Source organism: Pipra filicauda, unplaced genomic scaffold, assembly GCF_003945595.2.
Source record: "Pipra filicauda isolate LSUMZ 115617 unplaced genomic scaffold, ASM394559v2 scaffold10_size6260569_pilon, whole genome shotgun sequence".
Lineage (NCBI taxonomy): Eukaryota > Metazoa > Chordata > Aves > Passeriformes > Pipridae > Pipra > Pipra filicauda.
In genome coordinates, this window is record NW_024103541.1 from 1,468,385 (window position 1) to 1,493,147 (window position 24,763).

A 24,763-nucleotide genomic window follows, 5' to 3' on the forward strand; every position below is an offset into this window, starting at 1 on the left:
TACAGGAAACTGAACCCTCCCCTCAAACACACACACAAAATATATTAATAAGTAATGGTGTCAAATGAGAACTGCTTGAACTCTGCAACTACAGACTTCTTCATTGTTAGGGAAGATGAAAAGGTTCTGGCAGAGCAATAGGAGATCCTATCCTTTGCTCTCTTTGACCCCTTAACACTCTTCCACTCTCACCATCTCCTTTTTCCCCAGGCTACTTTTTGGTCTCAATGTCCACACAAGAGATTCAATGGAGCAGAGACTCCAAGGATTGCATCCAGCCACAGCACAAGCAAGAACAGAGAGACACCAGAGGATCAGGTTTAGCAGGCTGAGGAAGACAGGAGTACTTGTGTCTGGAAGTACTAAAAGCCTGTCAGGGGAGTCAAGGACATGAGATGGGGATCGTACGGTTTCGGGCACTCGATGCACAAAAAAGTTAAATCTTCAAATTCACCAAAACAGTGAAAAAGGGGTATAAAAGAAAAAGTAGTTTCCAATGAAGTCTAAAAGTAGAAGTTCTGATACACGGATGCTTTAGATAAGCAATATGTCTTACCACAGATAGCAAGTCTGTCTCATCAAACTCCAAACAACAGCAACATACACAGTACAATGATGCACCAAATTGCTTTTGTTTTTTTTTGAAAGCCCCTTCTGTTTCACTGCCAGCAAAAAATTCTGCCTTGGCCTAGCCAAGTGGAAAGCAGAGAAGCTGAGTCAGCATTAAGCTTGTTTCACTTGGGATTTCAGAGCAATCACCTGGAGGTTGTGAACCTTAAGAAGTTTGATAAGGGATTAAATATTTACTTCCCCCCCTTTTAAACAACTACAAGGACACTTGTTTCTCAACTGCACTTTTTTACCTCTGTAAGTCTCATCTCCCTGTACAGACAAAATTTTCCCACATTATGCAAAGGTATAATTTTAACCCATTCCATTTGAGGAACCTGCACTAGGTCTTCATTGTTGGCAAACATACAAGAGACTATCACATCACATTTCTGAATAATCCAAATTATAACTTCAGGATTTTCAAATAAGTTGATTTTATTATTTCCTGCAGGGATGAAGTTTACTGTATTTAAAAATGGATATGGAAAGAAGAATTGTGCCTAGAAGTGAAAAAGATATTTTTTCCAATTTAAAAGAGCAAAGACCTCTCTGCTCTCTTGGCTTCTGAGAGCATGGTGGGAATGACCAGGGACATCACCTCTCCTGCTCTTGGCCTTGCAGAGGGTGTGAGCTTGATAGGAACCCGCAGTTCTGAACTCAGGTTCTTCATCTCTGCTCTACTCAGCTGTTGGTAGAAGGATGAATTTCCTCACCAAGAATTCTCTCAAAAATCTATTCCTAAACAAGGAGTGATACCTATTAAGATTACTTCCTAACTCATAAGCTTATCAATACAAAAAACAGTAATAAACACTTGTTACTAAAGTAAGCAAATTACTAGCAAAAATTGCAAAAAACACCAGAAGAGATTAGAAGTAATTCTACTCACCACCTGAACTCTGGATCATGTTTCCAGACTTTTGGACCTCATCGAATTTTGTAAAAATTACATTCAACCTGTTTGAAAGTTAAAGGAATGCACAATGAACAACTGAATTTAATTTTTAGGAATATTAGAATCATAGAATCACTAAGGTTGGAAGAGACCTCTAAGATCATTGAGTCCAACCTTTAACCCAGCACCATCGTGTTCACTTCTAAACCATGTCCTGAAGTGCCACATCCACATAGCTTTTGAACACTTCCAGGGATGGTGATTCCACCACTTCCCTGGGCAGCTATCTTCTAACATCTCAAGATATCAGACAAATTTGGCTTCATTCAGTTCATTGGGAGCACAGTCGAAAATGTCAGTGTGGAAAGAAATTATTTTAAAATTAAAAAAAAAAGTCAACATGCAACTGATTAGAAAAACTAAGAAGCAACTGATATTACAGAAGTGTAAGAGATATAATTGGAAATATTACATTACTGAAGATGTGACATGGCTAATTGTAAATGCGTTTCCAGTTCATCACCACTTTGCCTATCTTAACTATCTGCAGAAATACCACAAGACACACCCCTAAAAAACAACTTCACACAACATTTGTCTTTGGCTCTGACACTTTTCCATTTATGTGACAGGCCTGGTGGAGCAGAAGATCCCTATCACCTCTCATTATCCCTTCCCAGACAGTTTATTACTTTGAGCCACATTATGGAAGCAGATGTTTTCACTGGAGAACAAGAGGCAACAGTGCTGCCTCCGTCTGCATGCACCCCACCTCCAAAATCACCTCTTCTCCCCTCCCTCTGTGCCCTGACAAGCTGCCATCTCCTCCAGCCTCAGGTCTAACCATGCTCCACCCTGCGCACTGGAGGTAAGATGCAGAGCAGCTTTCTTAGCTGAAATGGCAGAGCAGAGGGACATGGCTTTGGTTTTGGTGTAGGGTTGGCTGGGTTTTGTTTGGGTTTTTTATGGACTCTTTTTTGGTGGGTTTTTTGGTTTTGTTTATTTTGGGGTTTTTTTTAATAAAACCTTAAAACTGATTATTTTGACTGGGTTTTTTTTGCATAAACACAGGCTACTTTTAAGCATCCTCTCTATACATGCAGAACATATAGGAAAAATCTTAAGTAATTTAATCATAAATAAGTTAACTAAACATCTGTAATAATTTTAGTGGTTTTCCAGATGTGGTGACATATTTGGGCAAAGGTACAGGATCCACGTTAAGTGAAACCTGAGTGTTTCTGAGATGAAGAAATATCAAACCCTGATCCCAGGAAAAGGTTCAATCACGCAGCTCCCAAAGCCTTCTAAAGGCAGGAAGGAAGGAAGGTAATAAAAAGAAAGCCAAAAACGGTGAAGACTTAAGGACGTTCTCAACTTACCGAGATTGTGGTAATCCTTTTTTACTGAGATCAGCCCTTACACGTTCACCAACATGTCTGTAAATTTCCACAAGGCTGTTTATTGCTGCATCTCGAACCTGAATGGGAGAGATGAGAGAAATCAATCGTCTTTACAATTTAAATAACTAAATCCCTGTCCTACCTTGGAGAACTAAATTTGCATATTTCTCAGTAACAACAGTTGCCACTATACCTGTTACCACAGGGTTCATGAAGGAGCTTCCAACCCTGCATTTCACATATTAACAGTATCAGCAGGTCTAATTTAATTGAAAAGGCAGTAAAGGCATAAGATGAAAGGTTTCATACTCTGGGAGCTTGGCTGCCTTTGCCAAACTCCACCCACTGTGTGCAATAGGTACATTTACTGGATGAAAAAAGGAGAGAGACATGAACAGACCTCGTATTACTTGGACATTATAAAACAAACTGAATTTTAAATCTGTTTTACAAACTTATGTTTCTATGTTGCTAACAAAACATGGAGAAAGGGAGGAGTAATCAATCACCTGAATCACCATTAATTTTGCATGTTTTCCAAACTGATTTGCAAGAAACTGCTGAGCACATCCTTCCCGCCAGACAACAGAAGAGACATAAATCTGATTAAAGTGTCACCTTTCTATACTTAACCCCTTTCCTCCACCACACACAGCAGGCAGAGAAGGTAAACTATCTGCTCTGCCTGCAGAAACACCTACAAAGCTGTGCACTTCTGCTTCTCAAAAGATGGTCTGGCAGCTACCCATACACCTGCACACCTTGTGACTAGATATGGAATATCTTGTGGACACAAGCTAGAATTGCCTATAGGTGAGATTCAAAGCGCAAGCACATGTGCCCTGCTTCCTAGTCAAAAAAACCCTAAACACTTGTCTCAGTCTCAATTTTATTTTTGAGAAAATAATCAGAGTTTAAATACTGTTGTAACACCAGATGCACACTGGGTTATGCAACTGCATTACTTAAAAACAACAAAAGCACTCTTTCTGAAGAGCTGTAATGGAACAGCTCCCACATCCACAACAAAGGACTTGACCTGGATGTGTTTCTCTGTCCTCTCTCTCTCCAAGAGAGGGCAGCAGTGACCGGGCAGCAGGTCTCCCAGTGCTCAGGAGAAGGCACCAGCAGCGCAGCAGCCCTACGGGAGGTCAGGACCAGCCCCTGCGCCCGGACAGGTGCTGTTCCACCAGGAGCCACTTTGACAGCGACTGGGTGTCTGATCAGTTCAGGCATGGGCTTTCTGAGGACAAGGAACGAGATCCAGCAGAAAGGGAGAGATCAGATCCATTATTTACCCCTGCAGCTGGATATGGGATAATAAGCTGTACCAGGTACAAGGAAGAGGCAGTTCTGAGGGAAAACACCAACTTCCCAGTTCATTCAACAGCTCACCAATGGCAGGATCAAGGCATCTGGCTGTTCAACACATCCAAGCCCTAAACCCAGTATCCCCTTGAAGGGTAACAGCTTGCTTAGTCTCAGCTCAGAACCTGAGGACCCTGAATATTAAACTTCCTCAGAAACTTCTTGGAGTAACGAGTTTCTCCTCCTGCACTGGTACAAGGAGCAAGGGAAGGCTGTTTCACACTCAGTCCTCCTCTTCAGCAAGGGGTGGCCCTGACAGCCAGGGGAATATGGCCAACTCCCCAGAGCCAAGGAAAACCAATTCCCCAGTTTGACAGCCCACACCTCCTTTCAACTGAACACCCGCTCCAGACCTGGATCCCATTATGTGTCACTCATGCTGACAGGGGAACCAACAGGGCTATTGAAAAACTGCTAGTACACATTACACAATACGGGTTTGAACCCTGCTTCCCCATCCCCCTTTTCTCACTAACCTCACATACTTCCATCTAATTTTAAGTAGGAGAAAAGGCATATAGAAGGAACAAATTTTATTCAGCTTGTATTTTTATTTGGGTTGCACTGCTGATTTAAGGTCTCTACACCGCTTGTCTTCACTCCCTGTTGAGAACACTCCTGCACAGTTTCTGGCAGCACACATGGTCAGGCTGTCCGACTGGTCCCATTTGCCCTCCCCACCAAGACTGGTTGTTCTCTGAAGGTGAGGGGTGCTGCACCAAGCCCAGAGGGATCCTCGCAGCCTCTCCTGTATTCAAGCCTGTAAGGTACAGGAGTTCCTTTCCCACAAAGGTTTCCTGCTCTGTTCATCTCGCCTGCAGATTCATGTTGTTCTGTTGAACTCTTGGAGTAATTGATATGCTGGTTTGGACATACTTCAAATCATACCTCTTCAAAAGCAGCAAAGGGCTCTTCACGCACAACATTGTTCAGAGCTCACCACCAGCACAATGAGCTGATTTACCAGCCAGAACATAGCCCTGATTACCCACAAGGCAATCATCAGCACAACCTTTAGACATGACTCACAGCAAAAGCTTACCTGGCTGTTTGGATCTCCAAGTAAGTTACATATATGTGGCACTATCTTACTCAGTGTTAAACTCTGAGCTCCAGATCTGGGAATGAAGAACAAAAGAGAACCACTATGAATCACAGAGCAGGCTTGTGTACACAACACCGGTTTGCAGAAGGTTCTGACTTACGCATTGAGTGTTGCAATAAGGCAGAGGCAAATCCCTTCTCTTGTCCGAAAATTCTTGTGTTTGAATCCTCCCAGCATCCTGTCCCACACGTACTGTGGAAAACAGAAGAGAGAATGAGACAGGAAAAACAGACAGTGGGGGAAGAAAGATTCTCCCTTGCAGCAGACATACACCATGCCATCTCTGGAGCTTAAATATAAGATTTAGGCCCATCCAAGAACAACAGGACAAGAAGTAGCAAGACACTTTTAGCTCTGACTAATTCTTTGTTCTGTGCTGACTTCACAGTAACTCCCCACTACCTAAAACAATATTCATATTTACAGAAAGCAAGTACCTTCCAAAGATCCAGAACAACAACTCTGACATCTACCCAACACATCCCATTCCTGGGAAATCCACCGACACTCACACTCCCATGTGCATCCTGTCATGCAACAGCATTCTCAAGTGAAGCAAATATCTCATAACAAGGCGTAGGGAAATGAAGCCATTTCAGACAGAGCCACAGGCGAAAACCCTCTGATGGAAAAAGTTTTCCTTTTTACACAGCCAGTCACTCACGCTGTAGAGGGCTGTCAAACATACCTGAGGGTTAGCAGCTTGTTCCATGATTTTCAGCAGCAAGGTCTGATCCTGCTCCCTCACAGAGTCCTTAGAATCTCCCAGCCTATCAAGTAAACTTGGCAGAACTGAGGAAAGAAAATAGAAACATCCAAATCCCTCAGGAAAAAACTGACACAGTGGCACAGCCTCTCTGCTCTCCCCCCACCCAATGGAGGAATCGGACCTGCTGCCCTTCAGCTGAGCCTAAAACCACCCAGAGCCTCCCGAGTGCTCTCCTGGGGAGAAACCAAGCTTTGCGTACAGCAGCCAGAGGGGATGCCAGCAGAGCACTGGGGACATTCACACACACCCTCACCTGTGCCAATCTGGGCCTTGAAGCGATCTTGTAAGCGGGACACTAGTGCGGAAATGATGTCAATGCCCAGGAGAACCACCTGCAGGGACAGGACAGATGGTGTTTTAGTGTGCATTACAGCTGTAATTGCTGCTCAATGCTAAATTCATACATATACATGTCCAGTGTACACAAATCATATACATAACCCTGCAGTATTTGCTGTAATTAACATTTGTAATTAATTGCAATTATTACAATTATAGTTAGAAAATGGTGTGCACTAAGAGCTGCTTAATTATTCACCGGCAGAAATTAAACCCAACGCTTTTATAACATAACTGAAACCCAGGGAAAGACACCTTGTTTGAGAGAAGTTTCAGGACAGGCTGCAGATCAGAAAACCCACTCTGATTAACTACATTTACTAGCCACAAAAAGATACATTACATACTGAATATACTGTGTAGCCTGTATATGAAACACATGAGGATGCCCTATAGACCTTGATCGTGCTGGTATGAGACATTTCTCTCCAAGTTCCTGGAGAAGCACTGAGGTTAGTCATGCCTGGAAGTGTTAGGTACAGCCAGGATTCTGAGGTGGTGCCACCGGGGCTGTCCCAGCACAGCTCAGCTCCCTGTACATACACCTAAGTGTACATATATACACATATACATACATGTCTATGCTGTCTGTACATACATACAAATGTGCACATATACACATTTTTTTATTTTTAGATTTTAAATTTTATTTTAAACTTTTTGCTGAGTTGGAAGGGACCCATCAGGATCATCGAGTCCAACTCCTGGCCCTGCACAGGACACCCCAAGAATCACACCACGTGCCTGACAGTGTCCAAACGCTCCCTGAACTCCTGTCAGGCTTGGTGCTGTGACCACTTCCCGAGGGAGCCTGTTCCACTGCCCAAGCACCCTGCTGGTGCTTTCCCTGATATCTAATCTAAACCTCCAAATATATAAGCCGATCTACACTCCCTGTACATACACTCAAGTGTGTGTGCAATCGCACACGTACATATCCACACTCTCTGCACATCCCCAGGCCGTGTGCAAGCACAGGGAGCACGGGCACGCCCGCACCGCACAGATAATGCCCATTATCCACACGTACATATCCACACTCTCTGCACATCCCCAGGCCGTGTGTAGGCACAGGGAGCACGGGCACACCTGCATTGCACAGATAATGCCCATTATCCACACGTACATATCCACACTCTCTGCACATCCCCAGGCCGTGTGCAGGCACAGGGAGCACAGGCACACCCGCATTGCACAGATAATGCCCATTATCCACACGCACACCCGGGCCCGGCCCGGCCACGCCACTGCCGCGGCTGCCCAGCAGGGGGCGCGCCCCGTCCCCGCTGCCGCCGCGCGGCTGCCCCGCCCCTATGCAAATGAGTGCCCGGCTGGCGCGGAGCACTCTGGGTAAGCGCCATCGCCACCGACAAAAGGGCTCGAACGGGGCGCGGGGCCGCCCCGAGCCGCCGCTCCCCGCGCGTCCCCGCGCGGAGCGCGCCCCCGAGCCGGCCAGCGGGAGCGGGAGGGCCGGGGGGCGCGCCGCCCCTCGCCGCGACCTAGGCCGCAGTTCGCCCTCCCCTACAGGCGGCGCGCCCGCAACTGCTACTTAACCGTCCTTATCTGGGGGTTGCGCGGCTGCTCAATGAGCGTGTGGCGAGGGCAGCCCTGCTAACGCCTAAAGCAACACAGCGGCGCCCGCTCCGTGCGCGGCGCAATTTTTGGAACCTCGCACCGCGGCGAGTGCCCGGCGCGTCCCAATGACACCCGCCCCGCGGCAGGGAAAGCCCGTCCGAACCGAGCCCGACCGGGCACCCGTCGCGGCGGCGTGTGTATGGAGACTGCTGCGGTCTGACACACCCGGCTGACGCCGGCACCCCTCCCATCAACAACCAATGTCCCTAAGGAAGCCGCGTCCGGGGTACCCGCTGTCCACACCAAACCCCTCACGTTCCACGCCCGGGTCACGCTGTTTTAACTCCTGCTGGAGTCGCCACGGCTGCTCTGCATGCCAGCGGTCAGTCCACAACAACCCTCTGTCTGTCCCATGGATTCAGCTCCGGAGCAGCCACGGAGCTATGCATGGTGCGTACAGGAAACAGCCTACAACTCCATGTCAAGTCTGCTAAAGAAAATTTTCTAAATACAAGCCCCTGGATCCTGACTTCTCCCAAACACGTTCTCCAAACAGCTCCTGCAGTTTTCCCCCTCGGAGTAACAGATCCTTCAACCGTGCAATTTTTTTTAATTCAACATCATTTGCAGCATGCCGACAAGATCTAGAATCTATTTGTACGCCAAAGGAGAATTTTCCTCGTGCTTCTGTTAAGCCGTGTTTCGTTTTCACATTCATCTTGCACACTGGATTTAATCTACCATTGACAAATGCTCAGCCAGCTGCCCTAAGCCCCATGGCTGCCCGCTTGTCTGCCAGCTCACCCGGAGCCTCCCGGCTGGGGTCCGGCAGCAGAGCCCCAGCAAGAGTGGGCTCCGCATCCTCATTAGTGGAGCGATGCTTTTAGGGAAAATCAATGGGATTCTGAGTGCCAGTCACCATTCACAGCTGTCTGATTAGAGTCCCATCACAGAAGCATCCCGCACAGAGATAAGTGTGCTGCCTGCAATTACAGAGATGTGCCCCAGGGGTAAATTCGATCCCGGGAGAGGAAGGGATCCATCTCTTCTTCAAACTGCCTGCAAGCCAGAAAGAGTGAGGGGAACTCATCGCTCAAACATGAAAGGAAACACATGCACAGTGCAAACATACCCTGCAGTTCACCCCCAGGATGAGGCTGGGAGGACAAGCTAAGCTTCCCAAGACTTTTTGCTGTTGTGCTTATAAAAATGGGGATTTATTGAGCACAATGATTACAGTGGCGCTTGGACAGCTACTGAGGAAACAGACACTGTGGTGAGCAGATGTTATTCTCGACCATGCTGGACTCATTTATCAACCCCAACGTGCCACCTGCCTCAAACTCCTGAAGGTCAGAGGTAAAAAGCTGAAATCATGTATGGATTGAGAGAGCCAGTGGATCCACTACAGACAGATAACAGACAACCCAGGGCATGGCTGGCAAACAAATGAATAATGAATTGAATTCCAGCCCAACTGTTGCATTGGACTGACTGCACTGAAGAGCCCACCTGTTCACCACTGAAGTAGTCAGCTCTGCCTGAATTAACACACCTACAAGCAGGAGGAACCTCAGGAGAGGGAAGACTCAGGGCTGGAGCAGGGATGGGCCCCATCAGCAGCCACTCCACTCCCTGATCCCACAGCAGGGCCTCTCTCCAGGGAAGCCAGCTGGCCAGCACAGCTCCACACCAAGGCACAGGAAGGGCAGCTCTCCATCAAATTCCAGATAATGCTGCAGTGCTGATAACTACAGAGTTATTTCAGGCCTTTACATCAGCACAGGTCTTTTAGCCACTACTTTATACAGGCCCCCAAAAGAGTGATCTCAGAATCAGAAACACACAGTATTGTGTGCTTGGTCTGAGACTCTGCTGCTCTGCTTATTTGACTCCTGAGGTTCCCCAATATAGTCAATAATAGTCTGGGTGGCAAGTTACACCACCAAGAATTCAGATCCATTGGCATCTGCTGCTGCTTTGTCATGTCATGAAGTACTTCCTGTAGGTGCCAAGGGCTGTCAGCAAGCCCTTCTCCTGCCTCTCTCTGACTGCCAGGTCAGTAAAGAATTAGTTCCCAGGATGCCACACAGCCTTTCCCAATACAGACAATACTTTTTTTTTTTTTTAAAGAGGTCAACAAAAAGTTACTTCAAAGAACTCAAAGCATCTGTTCTTTAATACCTGGGTATTACACACCTAAATATGCTCCCATAAAAGGTTAAGAAAGCTGCACAATCCAGAAGCAGCTGATCCAGCACAAAGTGACCAGAGTGAATCTCAGCCTCGGGCTACCCTGACAGCCTGCACAAACTGTGGTGGGGAGAGGCAAACCCTTTCCTCCACTCTGCATCATGCCACAAGCAGCAGAGATGTGATGGCTGCTGCACAAACCTTTATCCCCTGTCTCTTGCAGGGAAGCATCAATGGGCTGAGCAGCACATCCCCACGGAGTTGTTTTGCTCTGCTGGCCTCCTGCTGGACCTTCCACACCTGGCAGCTTGGGAACCAAATGGAAATGCTGGAGAGAGCTCCTACCCCAGCTGTGTCACCAGCTTGCTTCATGCTGTTTCAACATGCTCATCTCCACCACTGGTGACAAAGCTTGGCCCTTTCACTTTGAAGTCTCTGCCTAGGATGTTTTTCTTGGAGGAGGGAAGGGAGATGGAAGAAAAGACTTCTAAGTCTCACCATGAAGAAAAGGATTTGTAAGAGAATTCAACCAGGTTTTTTTGAACACTTGCTTAGATTGTCTTTTGGATTCATAAACAAAGACATGAAGACGCGCTTGCATACTTTAAGTATGCAAATTTAATATATTTCTGAAAACAAGAGAACGCTTCAGACTACATACTGGGAAACTTGAGGCAAGCACTGATGCCCCACATCACTGCCTGTCTGACCAGCAATAGTCAGACAGAGAGCAGTTCTAATTCCTCAGGACATGAAATATCCACCACAACTGAACTAGGCACGAAAGACCGAGCAAGCACTAAAGTTAGATGACATTTGCTAATTTAGTTTTCAAGTTGAGTACATATTTTGGGTCAGCACAACAGTAACAAAACTCCTGGTAGACAGAGAAACGTGAAGTTAACTTATGAAATGCTGACTGCTGTATTCCACCTGCACTCGAACACAACCACATCCAGTCTGGAAGAGTCCATCTCCTTCTACCATTCCAGCAAAACATTTCATGTTCCAAGGCAGGGATCACATCTGCACTGGCAGCATGAGTACATCTCCCCAGCCCAACAACCCTAGCACAGACACAGATCATGAGTTGTTCTGTACAACACAATTTGCAAAACCATCACCAGCAACAAGAAGGCAGTAACAGCAGCACAACTGGTTTTACTGGCCTGACTACAAGCTGTGGTCTAACAGCTGAACAGGGGAAGACGTGAAATAGTTATTCCTGGGTTCTTTCTCTAGATCCATGAGATACCATCCCTATACCACAGATACCACCTTCAAAATCCCCACACAATTTTGGGTGCTGGGCCGTTGATTTGCCATTCAATACAGCAATGCCTCGAGAGAGCATCTGCTTGGTTTGGATATAGAAGTTTTTACACTGGAACATGGATCACAATCTCTTGAAGTAGCTACCTGGAAGTAGCTACTTTAGAAACTACCACCAGTTTCTAAATCTGTGAAGTTTAATGTGTGAGTTTTTCTTTACCAAACAATCTTATAGTGGCTTTCTTTTGTGTTTTGAGATACTGATGAGAGGCCAGATATCTATTTTTGATTTAGAAAAATGGAAAAAAGAGCTACAGAAACCATTCAGATGGTTTTTTTCTGCCCCACTATACAGGTGATCAGTTATTCTGCCCAAAACAAGGAGTTACACTAAGCAATACCAGATCAAAGAAAGACTACTTATAGCTGAGAACAGTCATGGTGGGTCAGGAACATCCCAGGCACTCTGTCCTTCCTTAGCAGGGATGCCACATCCTGTATACTGGAGAGTATCAGCACTGAGGGGCTCCTAGCATCACTGCATGCAAATCAGAGTAGCAGCACACTGAGCAGACCTGACAGGATTTAAACCACACAATGCTTTTCATCTCTGTATCTCTTTTCCCAGTCTCTCCTACTATGTCATGCTTGAAGACCTTTTCTCTTGGCAATACATCCAGAGATGTCTGTCTCCTTCTGAGGACAGCTCATGACAACAGCCTTCTCTACGGGCAGTGAATCCCAGGTTGCTCATGTTGTCTGTACTGTGGCACTACCTCAAAGGAAAATCCAGAAGGTACTGACTGCCCTGTGCTTCTCCACACAGACAGGTTCCCAAAGCTCCACTACTTGTGGTCTCCCCTCAGTCCTTGTCTCTGTCCAACATCATCTTGCAAATTTATTTTCCCTAGGCCTCCATACCAACACGACTCTGAGCTCCTCTGACCCTTGCAGGCCAACTGAATCACCTTTCCTCACTGTCATGACAGCCAGTAGTATCCCAGCAGTCCTCACACTACAGTCCCATCCATCTGAGCTTCCAACAAACACCTCACTTACACAACACAAGGAGCAACACAACTTCCCACTGTTCCCTCCAGTCTCTGAGATTGGAGAGAGGGAGAACTGCAATCAGCCCATCTCATTAACCCCCCGCTGCTCCAATGCAACAGAGCTCAGAGCACAGCTCAGCACTTCAAAACTACTGCTTGTAAAAAACTATAATGAAATCTGTGAATTAAGGTTCACTGCTCACACCAAAATTCTGGGGACCAGTTTACTTGATGCCAACTCACAGAGCTTATAATGGTGCAGCACTGTGGGACAGTGATCAAGGAGAGTAAAGCCTATGTGACAAGTGACAGGCTGCCAGGGTCCACTGCTGGACTGGAAGCAGGTGAACTAAAACACCCAATGAAACCACCAAGCAAAAATCTGGTTATTAAAAGTTCTCCTTCATTTACAAACCTGGGAACAAATGAACAACTTAGTAAATATCTAGGTGAAATAAATCCCAGAAGGACTGGGATTTAAAGTAATTTAAATGTTGGGAGGTAATTTAAAAGTTGTCAGAAATGATCAATACATAGATGTATTTTTACTCCTACTGTTAGGACACAAGGGTAGATTTCCTGTGCAAAAGCAAAAAATCCCAAGAACTACTTTCTGGATCCAGAAAAAAAAGCCAACAAAAACCCCTCAGTTGTCTCTTGATCTCAGAGCTACAGATCTGGTATAACACATGAGTAATTAAAAGCAATTTAAGGAAATGTACCACAGAGCAAGAAGTTAACACTACAAAAACTCCACAAAGACAAACAGAGTGATGCTTAAAACAACATGATCACTGTGAAATGTGGTCATCCACTTGCAGGAGAGCTGACAAATATGTCCTAAGTGAAAGAGCTGGAGCAAATCAGCCCTCAGCCACACTGCTCCCTGCCCTGCCTCTGCTCAGGGGAACTGAAGGGATGGGTTCCAAAGAATAACTAATTCGCCCTCTTTTGCAAAGATTCTGAACTGGTCCTTGAATTGTTGCACGCGATGAGAAGAAGAGCAGCCACTGGGCTCTGTCCAAAGGACACAGAGGGAATTACACGTTGCAGAGTCACCACTGTAGAGCACAGGTGGCTCTTCTACCTCGAGCGAGGTCAAAACACCAGACAGCACAGCAGGTAAATCACCACGGACATAAACGCCAGTTGTGCTCCATCCCCAGGGAAGCAGCACTCATGGTAATAGAACAGGAGGCTTGGCAGTTGAAAGCAGAGCCCCAGCTTATTTCACGCTTCCACATCTCAATTACCCCAAACACTGCTGAAAACCAGGAGCGTTGTTTCAGAAAGGTGGTCCTGTTTATGCAGCACCTGACAGGTATGGATACCTGCACGGCAGCACTCAGTGCTTAGTGTCTTCATATGAAACAACATCAAAATGAAACACCTGCACTACCAACTGCTATTACCTTTGGTTCTTCACCCCAAAGCAGTTATATATCTTAGTCACAAACACTGCCACTATTCCATACATTTCTATTGCCTCCAGCTGAGCACTTACAGCCAGTTTCTCAGCCAATAACAAAAAATTAATGTAGCTCTGTGACCAACGATGAGATCATGCCTCAGCATCAGCTTAGGATCAGGACCACCACATCCTTGTAGCTTTGGTGACCAGCTGCATCTCAGAAGTTCAAGGCATAATGAAGCATCAGACAACGAGTGCTCCTACAGAAAAGCAACTAGAATATGTCAGAGAAAGGAAAAAAGCCATTGCATTGCCCTGCTTTGTTTATCATAGGAAAACTGAAAGCCTTTCTTATGGCAGCTAATAAATTGCTAGCACAGCACAATGTGCCTTATTAAAAGACCAGGTTGGTTCACCTAATAACATTGCTTTCCCCTCCATTACAGGCAAAAGGCTGCTACAGTGCACAGAGCAAGTGAGAAATCACACTGGTAATTTGCCTTTAGGCAGAACCTTATCAGCCGGAGCACCTCAAAGCTTCCAGCACAGAAGCACTGACCCCAACTTCATCTCTAACACCAACAGGAATAGAAAAGCTCAGCATATTCTAATACTGAAATAGAAGTGCTTCCGAGGTTTAGACAGCATGTGATAAAAAACAAGGCAAGCACACAACCTAGCAGAAAATCACCAACAGTCCTCTTTGCTCTCTTAGGACTCACAAAGACTAGAAAGAACTGTGAGGATGCTCAAATATCCAGATATTCCCCTTGATCACTAGTTCCCAAGCTTCTGAACATCTGCACTTCCAGATTACACCATTCAATACACCCTTTTATGAGCAACAGCAATCCTGTGATGACAGGCTGCATGGACAGCCTCATGAGGAGGGCACCAAATAGATGCAGAAACAGCCAAGTCCACCAGCTGCTGGAATGTGAAAAAAGCTGGGGATCAATCTGGGAGGCTGAGCAGCCACTGTGGTGAGGAGTAGGCAGCAGCTGACTTGAACGGGGGAGTTATTAGGTGCTGGCATCTCTTGCTAGATCACAGTTAATGAGGCTTAGTTCTTGCCTTGTTTGGGAAGAAAGGAAGACATGCAGTCAAGAATGCAATAGCATTTTCAGTAGCCACAGCCTTTGTAAAACTCTGGAAACACCTTAACCTAAAGCTTTCACAGCACCTCCCAGCCCTGCACAGACAGACTGCTCAGCTTGTACCACACACTCCTACACCCTTGAGAAGAGTCCCCAGGCATCCTACTCATACCCTTTCTGACCCATTCAGGAGAAAGCCCTGAGGAAGACCCCTAAAGGTATGTGTTAAACCAATTCTCAGTCTCTCCTACACCAGTGAGGGGTGCACCTGAGCTAGATTTAACCCAGCATCTAGAGCAGCCATAAGATCTAGCACAACCCATACAGCAGATGTGGTGCTTCCCACAGCTTACTGTTCAGTAAGATGGGTAAGTGAAGACTGAGGCTTCTGGTTTAAGCTGTTGGCTACATCAGTTTCCTCTTTTACCATTCTCTCTTAGTCCCTCCAAGGTACAGTTAGTTTCTGTTTTTCAATTCACGTCAAACAACTTAAAGGGAAAACTTGCAAAGGTTTGCCCTCAGTGACTCCAGCTACAACCAGGACCCCAGAAAAAACAATGCCACAAGAACACAGAAGGTCGCAGTCCCAGTCCTGATGCGCTCACCTGAGTGTGCCCGTGCAGGTAGAACCAGACCTCACATCAGCAGAAATACTTGCAATGCCCACTTGCAAGCTGGGCACTGCCACCATGCTCCCTCTGCTTAAACCACCATGTGATCCCGAAAGGGGACAGGGACATTCCACTGAAGTGGCACAACCGGCCCAGGCCTAGCGCCCTGCAGACCTTCTTACACAGCTTCTGGCTCAGCAGCTCCAACCTCATGCAAGATTCTTGCAACTGTGTCTCTCTTATGCTCAGCTCTTAGCACAGTTCTTGATCTATTCAGGCATTGCTTTTATTATCTTTTAACTTTCAGCAATTAGGTCTCTTCCAAGACTTTAATTTGTCCGGTCTAGGAAACAGAAATCAATTTAAAAGATTCTGCCCCTGCTCATGTAAAACGTCATGCTAACTTAGAGGCTAATTCTTTCCACATGCTTCAGAACTAAACCCCACGTCACCTAACACACAGGAAACAAAAATTATTTAATGTTCCTCTCCTTAACTCCTTTTGACCTCTGTGCCTTTTCCTTTGCCTTCTTAGCTGTCATCATCGAGATCTGGAGCAACAGCTGATGCATCACTTTACTGAGCTCTCACGAGAGAATAAAACATCTGTTTTCGTCCCTCAGACTGAAAACAGACGCCTTTTTAGTTGTGTCCAACAGATACTCAATTATATGACAACACAGGGAAGCACAATGCATCTAAATGAGGGCACACCCTTGGGCCACATGGGTGCCTGGCATGTGGTCAGGAACCCAAAGAGGTTTTGCAGTCTCAGGCAAGCTACTCATCCACAGGCATCTGGGGTCCGAGACACCTGCACACGGACAAGGGTAGATTTCTTGCCTTGGCACTTGGAGGCTGCAATGTCTGCAGAACTGCTCTGGAGCAAACACCACATGCACCAAGCCCAGCAGCTCAGCTGGGTAATTGTGGCTTTTCTAACAAGCTGTCTGGAAAACCTAATTCCATACAAAAAACACTCCTCATCATCCTACTCACCTGATATTCCAGATATAAAACAGGTGACAGTTGTTTGACTGTAGGATAATTGTTCAACAAAATCTGCCTGGAAAGATTTTATTGGCTATTGTTGTTCTGCTGGAAACCCACTGCTACAAAAGAACTCCTGCAGCTGGCACTCGTGGAAGCCTAGTCATAGCAGATCAAGGTGAACAGCCTGCCAATTACTGGTTCAAGATCCAGTGTATCCTTGGGACACAAGGGTGGGCTGACACTGGTAAGGCAGCTCAAGCAGTACCCATGGCCAAAGTGCTCCAGTCTCCAGAACTGTTCAACCGGAGAGACATTTTACAGATTTAAAAAAAAAAAAAAAAAAAAACAAACAAAAAACACACACCCTCCCCCCCCAAAGAAAAGCCAAACCAAAACAGAAAAACGACAACAACAAAAAACCAACCACAAACACCTCAAGGGAAGAGGAAGGAATTCTACATCCTGCATTGCTTGAAGGAGCCAGCACTTTGTTAAGGGAAAAGAATAAGCTGTCTGAGCAGCTGACAGCACAAGTGGAAAACCAACTGGAAAATTATAGGGACAAACCACACACATTTTGGCTTCTATATCCAGCTCTAGAAACACATTTAAACAAGTCAGGCAAATAGCTCCTATCAATGCTCTGGTGCCACAGCTACACAAACAAACATCCCTCACGCTGGAGGTTTCCGCAAATTCTTGCGGACTAATACAAGAAAGGTATTAATTAAATGTTCAACTAAATCATTAGCTCTTGGATTAAGTATCTTAAATGGAACTCTTAAGAAACTGAAATACATCAGAGGAACAGAAGCTATAAATGTAATCCAAGAAGCCACTCAGGGTTCAGCGCAGGGCACACAAAGAGCTGACACCCCCCATGTACCTCCTGGACAGGCTCTACTCACCTTTCACAATGCTTTTACTACACTTTTCTCTCCTTCACAATTCTCATCATTACTTTCAACACAAAAAAGAGTAAGCTGAATCAAGTGTTTAAATAACCATTTTGATTGTGATTTTGGAAGATTGATGCCTTGTTTTGTAATTCTGTTATTTTCTCAGAGGTTTGTTCTCCCTGGACACTTGTTAACAAGAACAGCCTGGCAGCTTCCTGCTGAACAGGATACACTGTATACTTATGCAAGCAGTTAACAGCACAGCATATCTTTATAAAAATGCAGAAATTTAATGCAATATAGCTTAGTAAAAGAGATTGTGTCATGTTTCAGGGGGAGGGAGGCGGTTTTTTTGCCCCAACATTGCAGAAACTTATAGCAACACTGAAAAGCAATTTTGAAGAAGAATAAATGTAAGCGGCAGAATTAGAGTCACATTTCACCTCAGAGAAGAAAGGGAAGAACAATTTTCTAAATATTTCATTCTTGTTCAAATCAACAGGTTTTATGAAAGAAGTATAGAAATAGTTGTAATTTGCGGAGGAAGAGACTTCTTAAAAGACTCTGTCTCTTAAGCTGTCCCCTGTCGTCATCACAAGCACATTCAAAGGGGGATTTACTTATTTACTTTTGTCTCCAAAAGATTTTAAGGCAGGCTTGGTGGAAATTTCTAAAGCACAAATTAAATGCCAGCTTGAACTAAAATACGCAGCACTCAGAGGGACCGATAATTCTAAAAATGTGCCCTTCACAACTTTGAAACCTCTTTATTCAACACCATCTTATCTCTTTTTATTCATACTGGTTGGAAGTGATGCAAGCCTTCCTGCTCCTCTAACTTCCAAAGCGATTTTTTCCCCTCAAGACACGTATTCCAAACTGAAGTGTCCCATTAGTATTACTTTTTGTCTTAAATACAGTAACCTCTTCTACACAGAAGGGAGAGCATGGTCACTCCAAGAGCCAAAAATCTGATGCCTTGTGAATTCTGAAACAAGACAAACAGAGTGCTGGATGTGATAGTGTGCCACTGTTAACCTGACATGAAAAGGATGCCAGATTGCTGCCTCCCATCCCATCCAGCCCTACTGTACATTCCATGTCGAATTAAATGACACAATAGCTCTTTACCTTTAGCATAAGAATAGGCCTCACCAATAAAATCAGGTTAGAAGGTGTCTTCAAAGACCAATTAGTTCAATAGCATCCCCACCCCACTGCTCAAATTAGATCAGGCAGGTCACATTATTACAAAGCTTTTTTTTTTTATTCGATTCTTAACATATAGGTCCTCAGTTGGAACTGATTTCAAATGTTCATTAAAACCTGAAACAGTTTTATATATTCTAGCTAGAAGCAGCCCTGCCAATTCATAAACAGGTTTAATGTACTTCTCTGTCACCACATGCAAGACCTTGCTGACAGACTGTGAAACAGGAAAACTGGTTTTTTTAATCCTTCTCTAGGTACAGTAGTATAAGCCAGGCAACAATTTGTAGCCCCCAAAGACTACAGCTACATGATCTGATCCATGACAATCTTGGAATTCAACAGGGTTTCATGCAGGTATAAAGGATCTGCAACATAGATCAGGCAGCAAGATACATACATGTATCAAGTTCAAATACTGCCAGTCATATCAGGAATTGGTACAGTCTTTTGAGCAAAGAAATGGCATCGGGCTTTTGGTTTCTTTATCTAGGTTTTGTTTAACTTAACATCATCTGATAAAAGTAAAAACTTCAAAGTCACACAGAGCTATAGGCTTCAATTACTATTTCTCTATCAGTCTGTCAATGGCAATGTCGTTCTGGAAGGAGGAGGGATTGCTGCTGGCAAGTCTCTTGCAGTCTACGGCACAGAGGATATTTCAGCTGAAATGGAGATTGAGTTTCACAGATAGTAACTATGTCAGACTAGAAAACATCATTTAGGGGACTTAAAAGTATGACAATGCCCAAGGATAAAACCAAGAAACATATCATTCTTTCCTGATAACACTACTTGTAGTGAAGGTTAAAGATCAAGTGGCTGCTTTTTCTTAAGCACAGACATTGTAAGGGAAGTCGAGCAGATAGTTGCTAAATCTTCCACAAAATGAACATCACGAACCACTTCAGAAGCAGATCCAGATACAGTTATGTCTCTTCTTGCCCTTCATCTTTTTCCTCCTGTAGGTTAATAGCACTTTCCTGCACCCTTGCAAGACAGGAAATACAAGGTAGGGTTTTTCATGAGTTTTCATATCCTCTTCTGGAACTACAAAGCGTTATTACTATCATAAACTTGTCACACTGAGGTCTAGCAGTACTGTATGTTAGGAAGTTGTAATATTTGGCTACTTCAAATACATCTGCCTGCAGTGTTGGGACTGTGCCAGCATGCAGTTCAGTAACAAATGAAGTTCAGTCCAAGATCTATACATGCAGGAAAAAAATACCCAGGCAGAACTACTTGTACACTCACATCACCATTTAAAGAGATTTCTCCCCCATCCTTCAAAGGACTTGGAATTTGAGTATGCACATATACATTCTGTTCCTTGTCTCTGAATTCATACATCAAAGAAAATGCCACAAACACAAAGCAACACAGAAGCAAAGCACAGATTCTTCATTAACTCTTTATTTGAAGAAGAGAACTGCAAGAGAGGTGCAGGCTCTGCACTGGTTTTTGATATATCTTGACATTTTCATCAACCAAAAGTAAGGAATTTGGATTTGCTGCTACCGGCCAGATTCTGACCAATAGACCAGCACAAACCCAGAGTCTGAAGCCAGCTATCTGCACTAACACTCTCCCTAGAAACGGAACAGGGAAATCAGCAGTCACCTTTTTGATGACTTATACATTTCTCACCTTTTTGATGACTTAATTCAGACCTTTAAAAATCACCTAAATTTTTTAGAAACAGATTTTTAGCTACTAAGAATTCACAATTTTTAGCTACTAAGTTCATTCAGTCTGCTAGGGAGATCACTTGCTTTTTAAAGAGTAGTCCAGTTATGTGCTGACCTTACACGTGATTTGATGGTTTCTTTAAGTAACTCATTAAATAACCCAAGGTAGTGAAAACTTTATTTTACAAGACAGATTAAGTCAGTAGCATTATTTTTCCATAAAATTCTTCTTGATTACTGGATAATTAGGACTAGAAGTCAGGATATGCCAACATCAACACCTCCCTTGTATCACTTTTCCCCAGCAAGAAATACAAGGTCTCAGGCAAAATACCCATGGAAAGCAATCCAAAATCCCTCCTTATGAGGATGTGAGAAGGGATACAACACCAATCAACTAGCACTGATTTTATTTTCACTTGTGTAAAGCAGCATGCAGGCAAATAGCACTCTTCCAGCCTACACCGTTCTCTGCAAGAACTTGAAGACATTTTCTGATTTTACAGAAAGGAACCGGTGTGCTCCCAGCTGACTCTGGGCACCACAAAACAGACTTGCAGCAGAGCCAGGATCAGGCTCCCAAGTCTGCTTCCCAAGGCTTTGGTCAGGTCCTCTTCCCACACACAGGAGATATGGGTCTGGATATAGTTGCCCTACAACCACACTGAGCAAAGAGCAAGCCCAGCACCTGCCACACGCAGCAGGGAGCTGACAGACATATGTAGCTCTCCTTCCTCACTAAGTTTGATGAGAAGAGCAGCACAAGTCAAACCAGTTTTCTGCTCACATAATAACAGTTCAAGAACTTCTTTTGAGGCAGGCCTAAAACAAAGCCTGAAAGTCATTCCTTGGTTCTTCCAAGCTCTCAGTGCACTCATTTGGCCTCTCCCACTACAGCAGCTGCAGTCCAGCCCCAGTGCACATGCAAGGTGCACTCTTCCCCAGGCTCCAAAGCTAATTCAGAATACCAAAAAGGTATCTCCGACAAGGAACGGGCAGGAAAGACGATGCCCATAGACACAGTCACAAACCAAAGCACTGTTAACACCACCCCTCACTTCTGCCATGTACATCAGATGACTGTGAGACACTCTGTAAGCACAGTGACCACCAAGGAAAACAGCCCACCTGACTTGTGCGGGACAATTCTGCTGCAGCCAAGAGAACAAGCCTCCAAGACCATTTCTCTTCTCCACTGCTGCTTTCCAGGCTGTACATGCAAGAAGTTCACTCAGAGGAGACTGACTCAAGCCCTCTGTCTCCAAGGGCAAAATTCTCCATGTACACAGATCAATCCTACCATCTTCTACTGGTGCCCTCCTCAGAAATGTCTTCATTCCTATCACCACACTCTTGATCACAGCAGAAGCTCCTAGTCAGGGTGACATATCAACATTGTGACCCACTTGTCTGCCACGGCATGAAAGCTTCACAACAGCGTCTCCTTGGTATGACTGTAGCTGCACTCACCCCATCTGTCAGCGTGCTCTTTTCCCTGCCACATGCTGTGTCTTTCTAGAGATTACAAAAACTATTTCTGCCCACAACAATGCCTTTAAAGCTTCATCCCACATCTTCTCCCACCTCTTTATTAATGACACTGCTACAGAACTGGAGCTGGAAACCAGAGCAGCTACCATAAAATGGCTAAAGATTTCTTTAGATATTAATTAAATTATGAAGATGTTACACCTCCAAGGGCAGATAATCCCTGAGTGAAAAGGAAGCATAAGCAAGGCCTCTGCCTTTGAGCAGATTAACCTACAGGCCAGTGAGGTTTTGTTCTTCTCTACCCTTCAATTACTTATCACCTTTCTGGGATGAAAAGGGCAGTGTGCCCTCATCCCAGAATCCCACCAGATCTATCAGCAATTAGGGGATGCCTCAGCACAGATAAAGGTCTGCCAACACACTGCAGAATAAGGCACAAACTACCAGCCTCATTTGGTACAGGTAAACAATTGTAGCAGAAATCACACTGAAGAGATTTTGCAAGCAGGGACTTGAACAAGAGTGGTGATTGACTTTTCCCATATCCTCCAAGAGAAGGATAAAGAGAAATCCTCTTAGATTAGCTATAAAGAAAATTAAACATGAAGAGCAGAGTGGCACTGGAACAGACAAATTCAGGAGGCTGTGAAATCTTCAAAGGATGTATTTTAAGCACAGGTCTGACAGAATACAGCCGGGTACATTCATTTGTCTTCTGTGAACAAACAATAAACTGAATTTCACTATTTCACTATTTCCCGAAGTCCTTTACATTACAATACCTATAAAGCCTCAAAGTTTCCTCTTTGCCATTAAAAATACATTATCAGCAATATAAGTTAGTATTTAGTAAGCATCCTTTATGAACAATGAAAGGCACAGTGATAGACTCTTACTGGCAATGTACTGAAAAAATACATTACACTGGCTAATAGAAGTTACTCCCCAGGGTAAGGTTGACACCCTTGTTAACAAACTTTCCAATATGGATTAAATCAAGATTAACATCCAACCATGACGTATATAAAGGCTATGGGTTAACCTTAGACTTTCTCTTCCACATCTGAAACTCAAACCACATCCATCCTTTCTTTCCCTGAAGGATCCTTAGCTAATTCTACACCAGTGACCCCAACTTAAACACAAGCACAAACAGAATTTTCTTCTCAACAAAACTTACTTTGGCCCCAGCTTTGAGAAGTCTAGAGTGTGTACATAATGAGATTTATTGGAATAACAAGTTAGGGAAGCACTCAGAACATGAAAGAGCTTTCTCCTTGCGGCAAGCAAGATGTAAGGAGGCATTTAGGTTCTATCAGGCTGAGATGCTCCAAGACCAATAAAACTCTTCACACTTGTGACATTCATTATTCAACAGCAAACAATAGGTCTTTACAAACTTTTGGCTATTCAGAACAACTTTCTAATCACCCATACTAACTTCACAAACCACACATGCCGGACCCTGCATGAAAGGGAAATAATGTTAGCATATTCAGCGTACCCTGTTTTGGCTTCCTTCTCAGTGTGACTCAGTTGTGCTGCACTGCCACAGAAGACCAGCTACTAAAGCCCAAATAACACATAGACCAGCCCTTTCCCAATTAAATCAAATGGATTTATGCCACACTAAGTGAGATAGACCTTGTAAAAAAGTCCCCAGGCCACTCAAATCAATATAAAATTCACTTTAGGCTTGTAGTATTTTACCTCATTAGGAACAAGTTCAAATTGCATGAAAGTGTGTCAAAAAGGAAATTTGCACAATTTCCCAAACCTTCAGATATGTGAAGTGTCTTCCCCCCATGTACTTAAGATCCACCACTGAATCAAACCCCAGGGTGAGGTCTATGGTACAACGTATTCCTCAGCTGCTGGCTCTGGAGGGAGCAAGAAACAAGCTGATCATAAGTTAGACATCCTTCCCCAACTACAGAGGTCTTGACATCAGCCCTCATTTTCAAATCCCTACAATGGGCTTATACAGCCAGTATCCTCAACTTAATGAGCACAAATATTTTCCCAAAAGAACAGAAAAGTGACTCAGGAAAAGGGAAAGACATTATGTACTTGGACACTGCATACTGTCAGTCAGTGGCAGAGCTGCCAGCTGAACCTGAGTCCATAACAGCCTGGTTCCTGCACAAAGAACCAGCCCTGCACCTCTGCTGACTCAAGCTGTGACTGACGTTCACAACTTGTGCTCCCACGCCTTGCAAACACTCACTGCTCCTCATTCGAGAGAGGATATTAAATAGCCCAGGTTACCTGGAAATAGAAACTTTATTTGAAAACCTTCTCTCAGGAGATTCTTCCTTCTATGGATAGCCTAAATACTATAGAGACCATCAAAACATATTAGTTCCCACAGGCTAGTCATACACGTTAACCTGTAGTACTCATATCACATTATTGCAATGCCTATTCATCTTAAAAACACAGGGAAAACATACAGTCTAGGTTAGGGTTTCCTAAAAATTCATATGCAGCCTCTGAACTCTTCAACAGATTTTCTACCAAGCTTTCATTTGAACACAGATGAACAAAATGGCCAACAAACTTCCAAGCGGGACACTCTGTACCACTACTGCAACTGTGTCCCCTCTTGCAGCCTTTAATGCAGAGCACAACCTCCTACAGGCATCTTTCTGCCTGCAAACACCACAAGTAGGACAGAAACAAGCCCAAAAAGTCTGCTGGTGTCCGCAAGGTATCTAAAGCGTCATCTCATGAGCCACCCAGCAAATACACTGGACTGCTGTTCTGACTACCTACACA

At 44.5% G+C, this 24,763-nt stretch overlaps 1 protein-coding gene, 1 long non-coding RNA gene and 1 other non-coding gene across 30 annotated transcripts in view; 2 read left to right on the top strand and 1 right to left on the bottom strand.

Annotated features, from left to right (window-relative positions):
* Positions 1-24,763, bottom strand: part of CLASP1 (cytoplasmic linker associated protein 1) — a 174,512-nt gene that overhangs the window by 120,359 nt on the left and 29,390 nt on the right. For all 28 annotated transcript variants that reach the window (XM_027725610.2, XM_039381687.1, XM_039381657.1 and 25 more), the window contains exons 3-8: positions 6,406-6,484; positions 6,072-6,175; positions 5,484-5,575; positions 5,321-5,396; positions 2,890-2,987; positions 1,502-1,569 (exon numbers count right to left, since the gene is read on the bottom strand). In XM_027725610.2, coding sequence (XP_027581411.1) covers positions 1,502-1,569; positions 2,890-2,987; positions 5,321-5,396; positions 5,484-5,575; positions 6,072-6,175; positions 6,406-6,484 — 517 coding nt within the window. The remainder of the gene's footprint in view (positions 1-1,501; positions 1,570-2,889; positions 2,988-5,320; positions 5,397-5,483; positions 5,576-6,071; positions 6,176-6,405; positions 6,485-24,763) is intronic.
* On the top strand, positions 8,044-8,160 carry LOC113990326. Its single transcript, XR_003541608.1, has one exon. It is a non-coding gene; the product is annotated as a U4atac minor spliceosomal RNA (small nuclear RNA).
* On the top strand, positions 8,311-17,030 carry LOC113990311. Its single transcript, XR_003541598.2, has 2 exons — positions 8,311-15,309; positions 16,238-17,030. It is a non-coding gene; the product is annotated as an uncharacterized LOC113990311 (long non-coding RNA).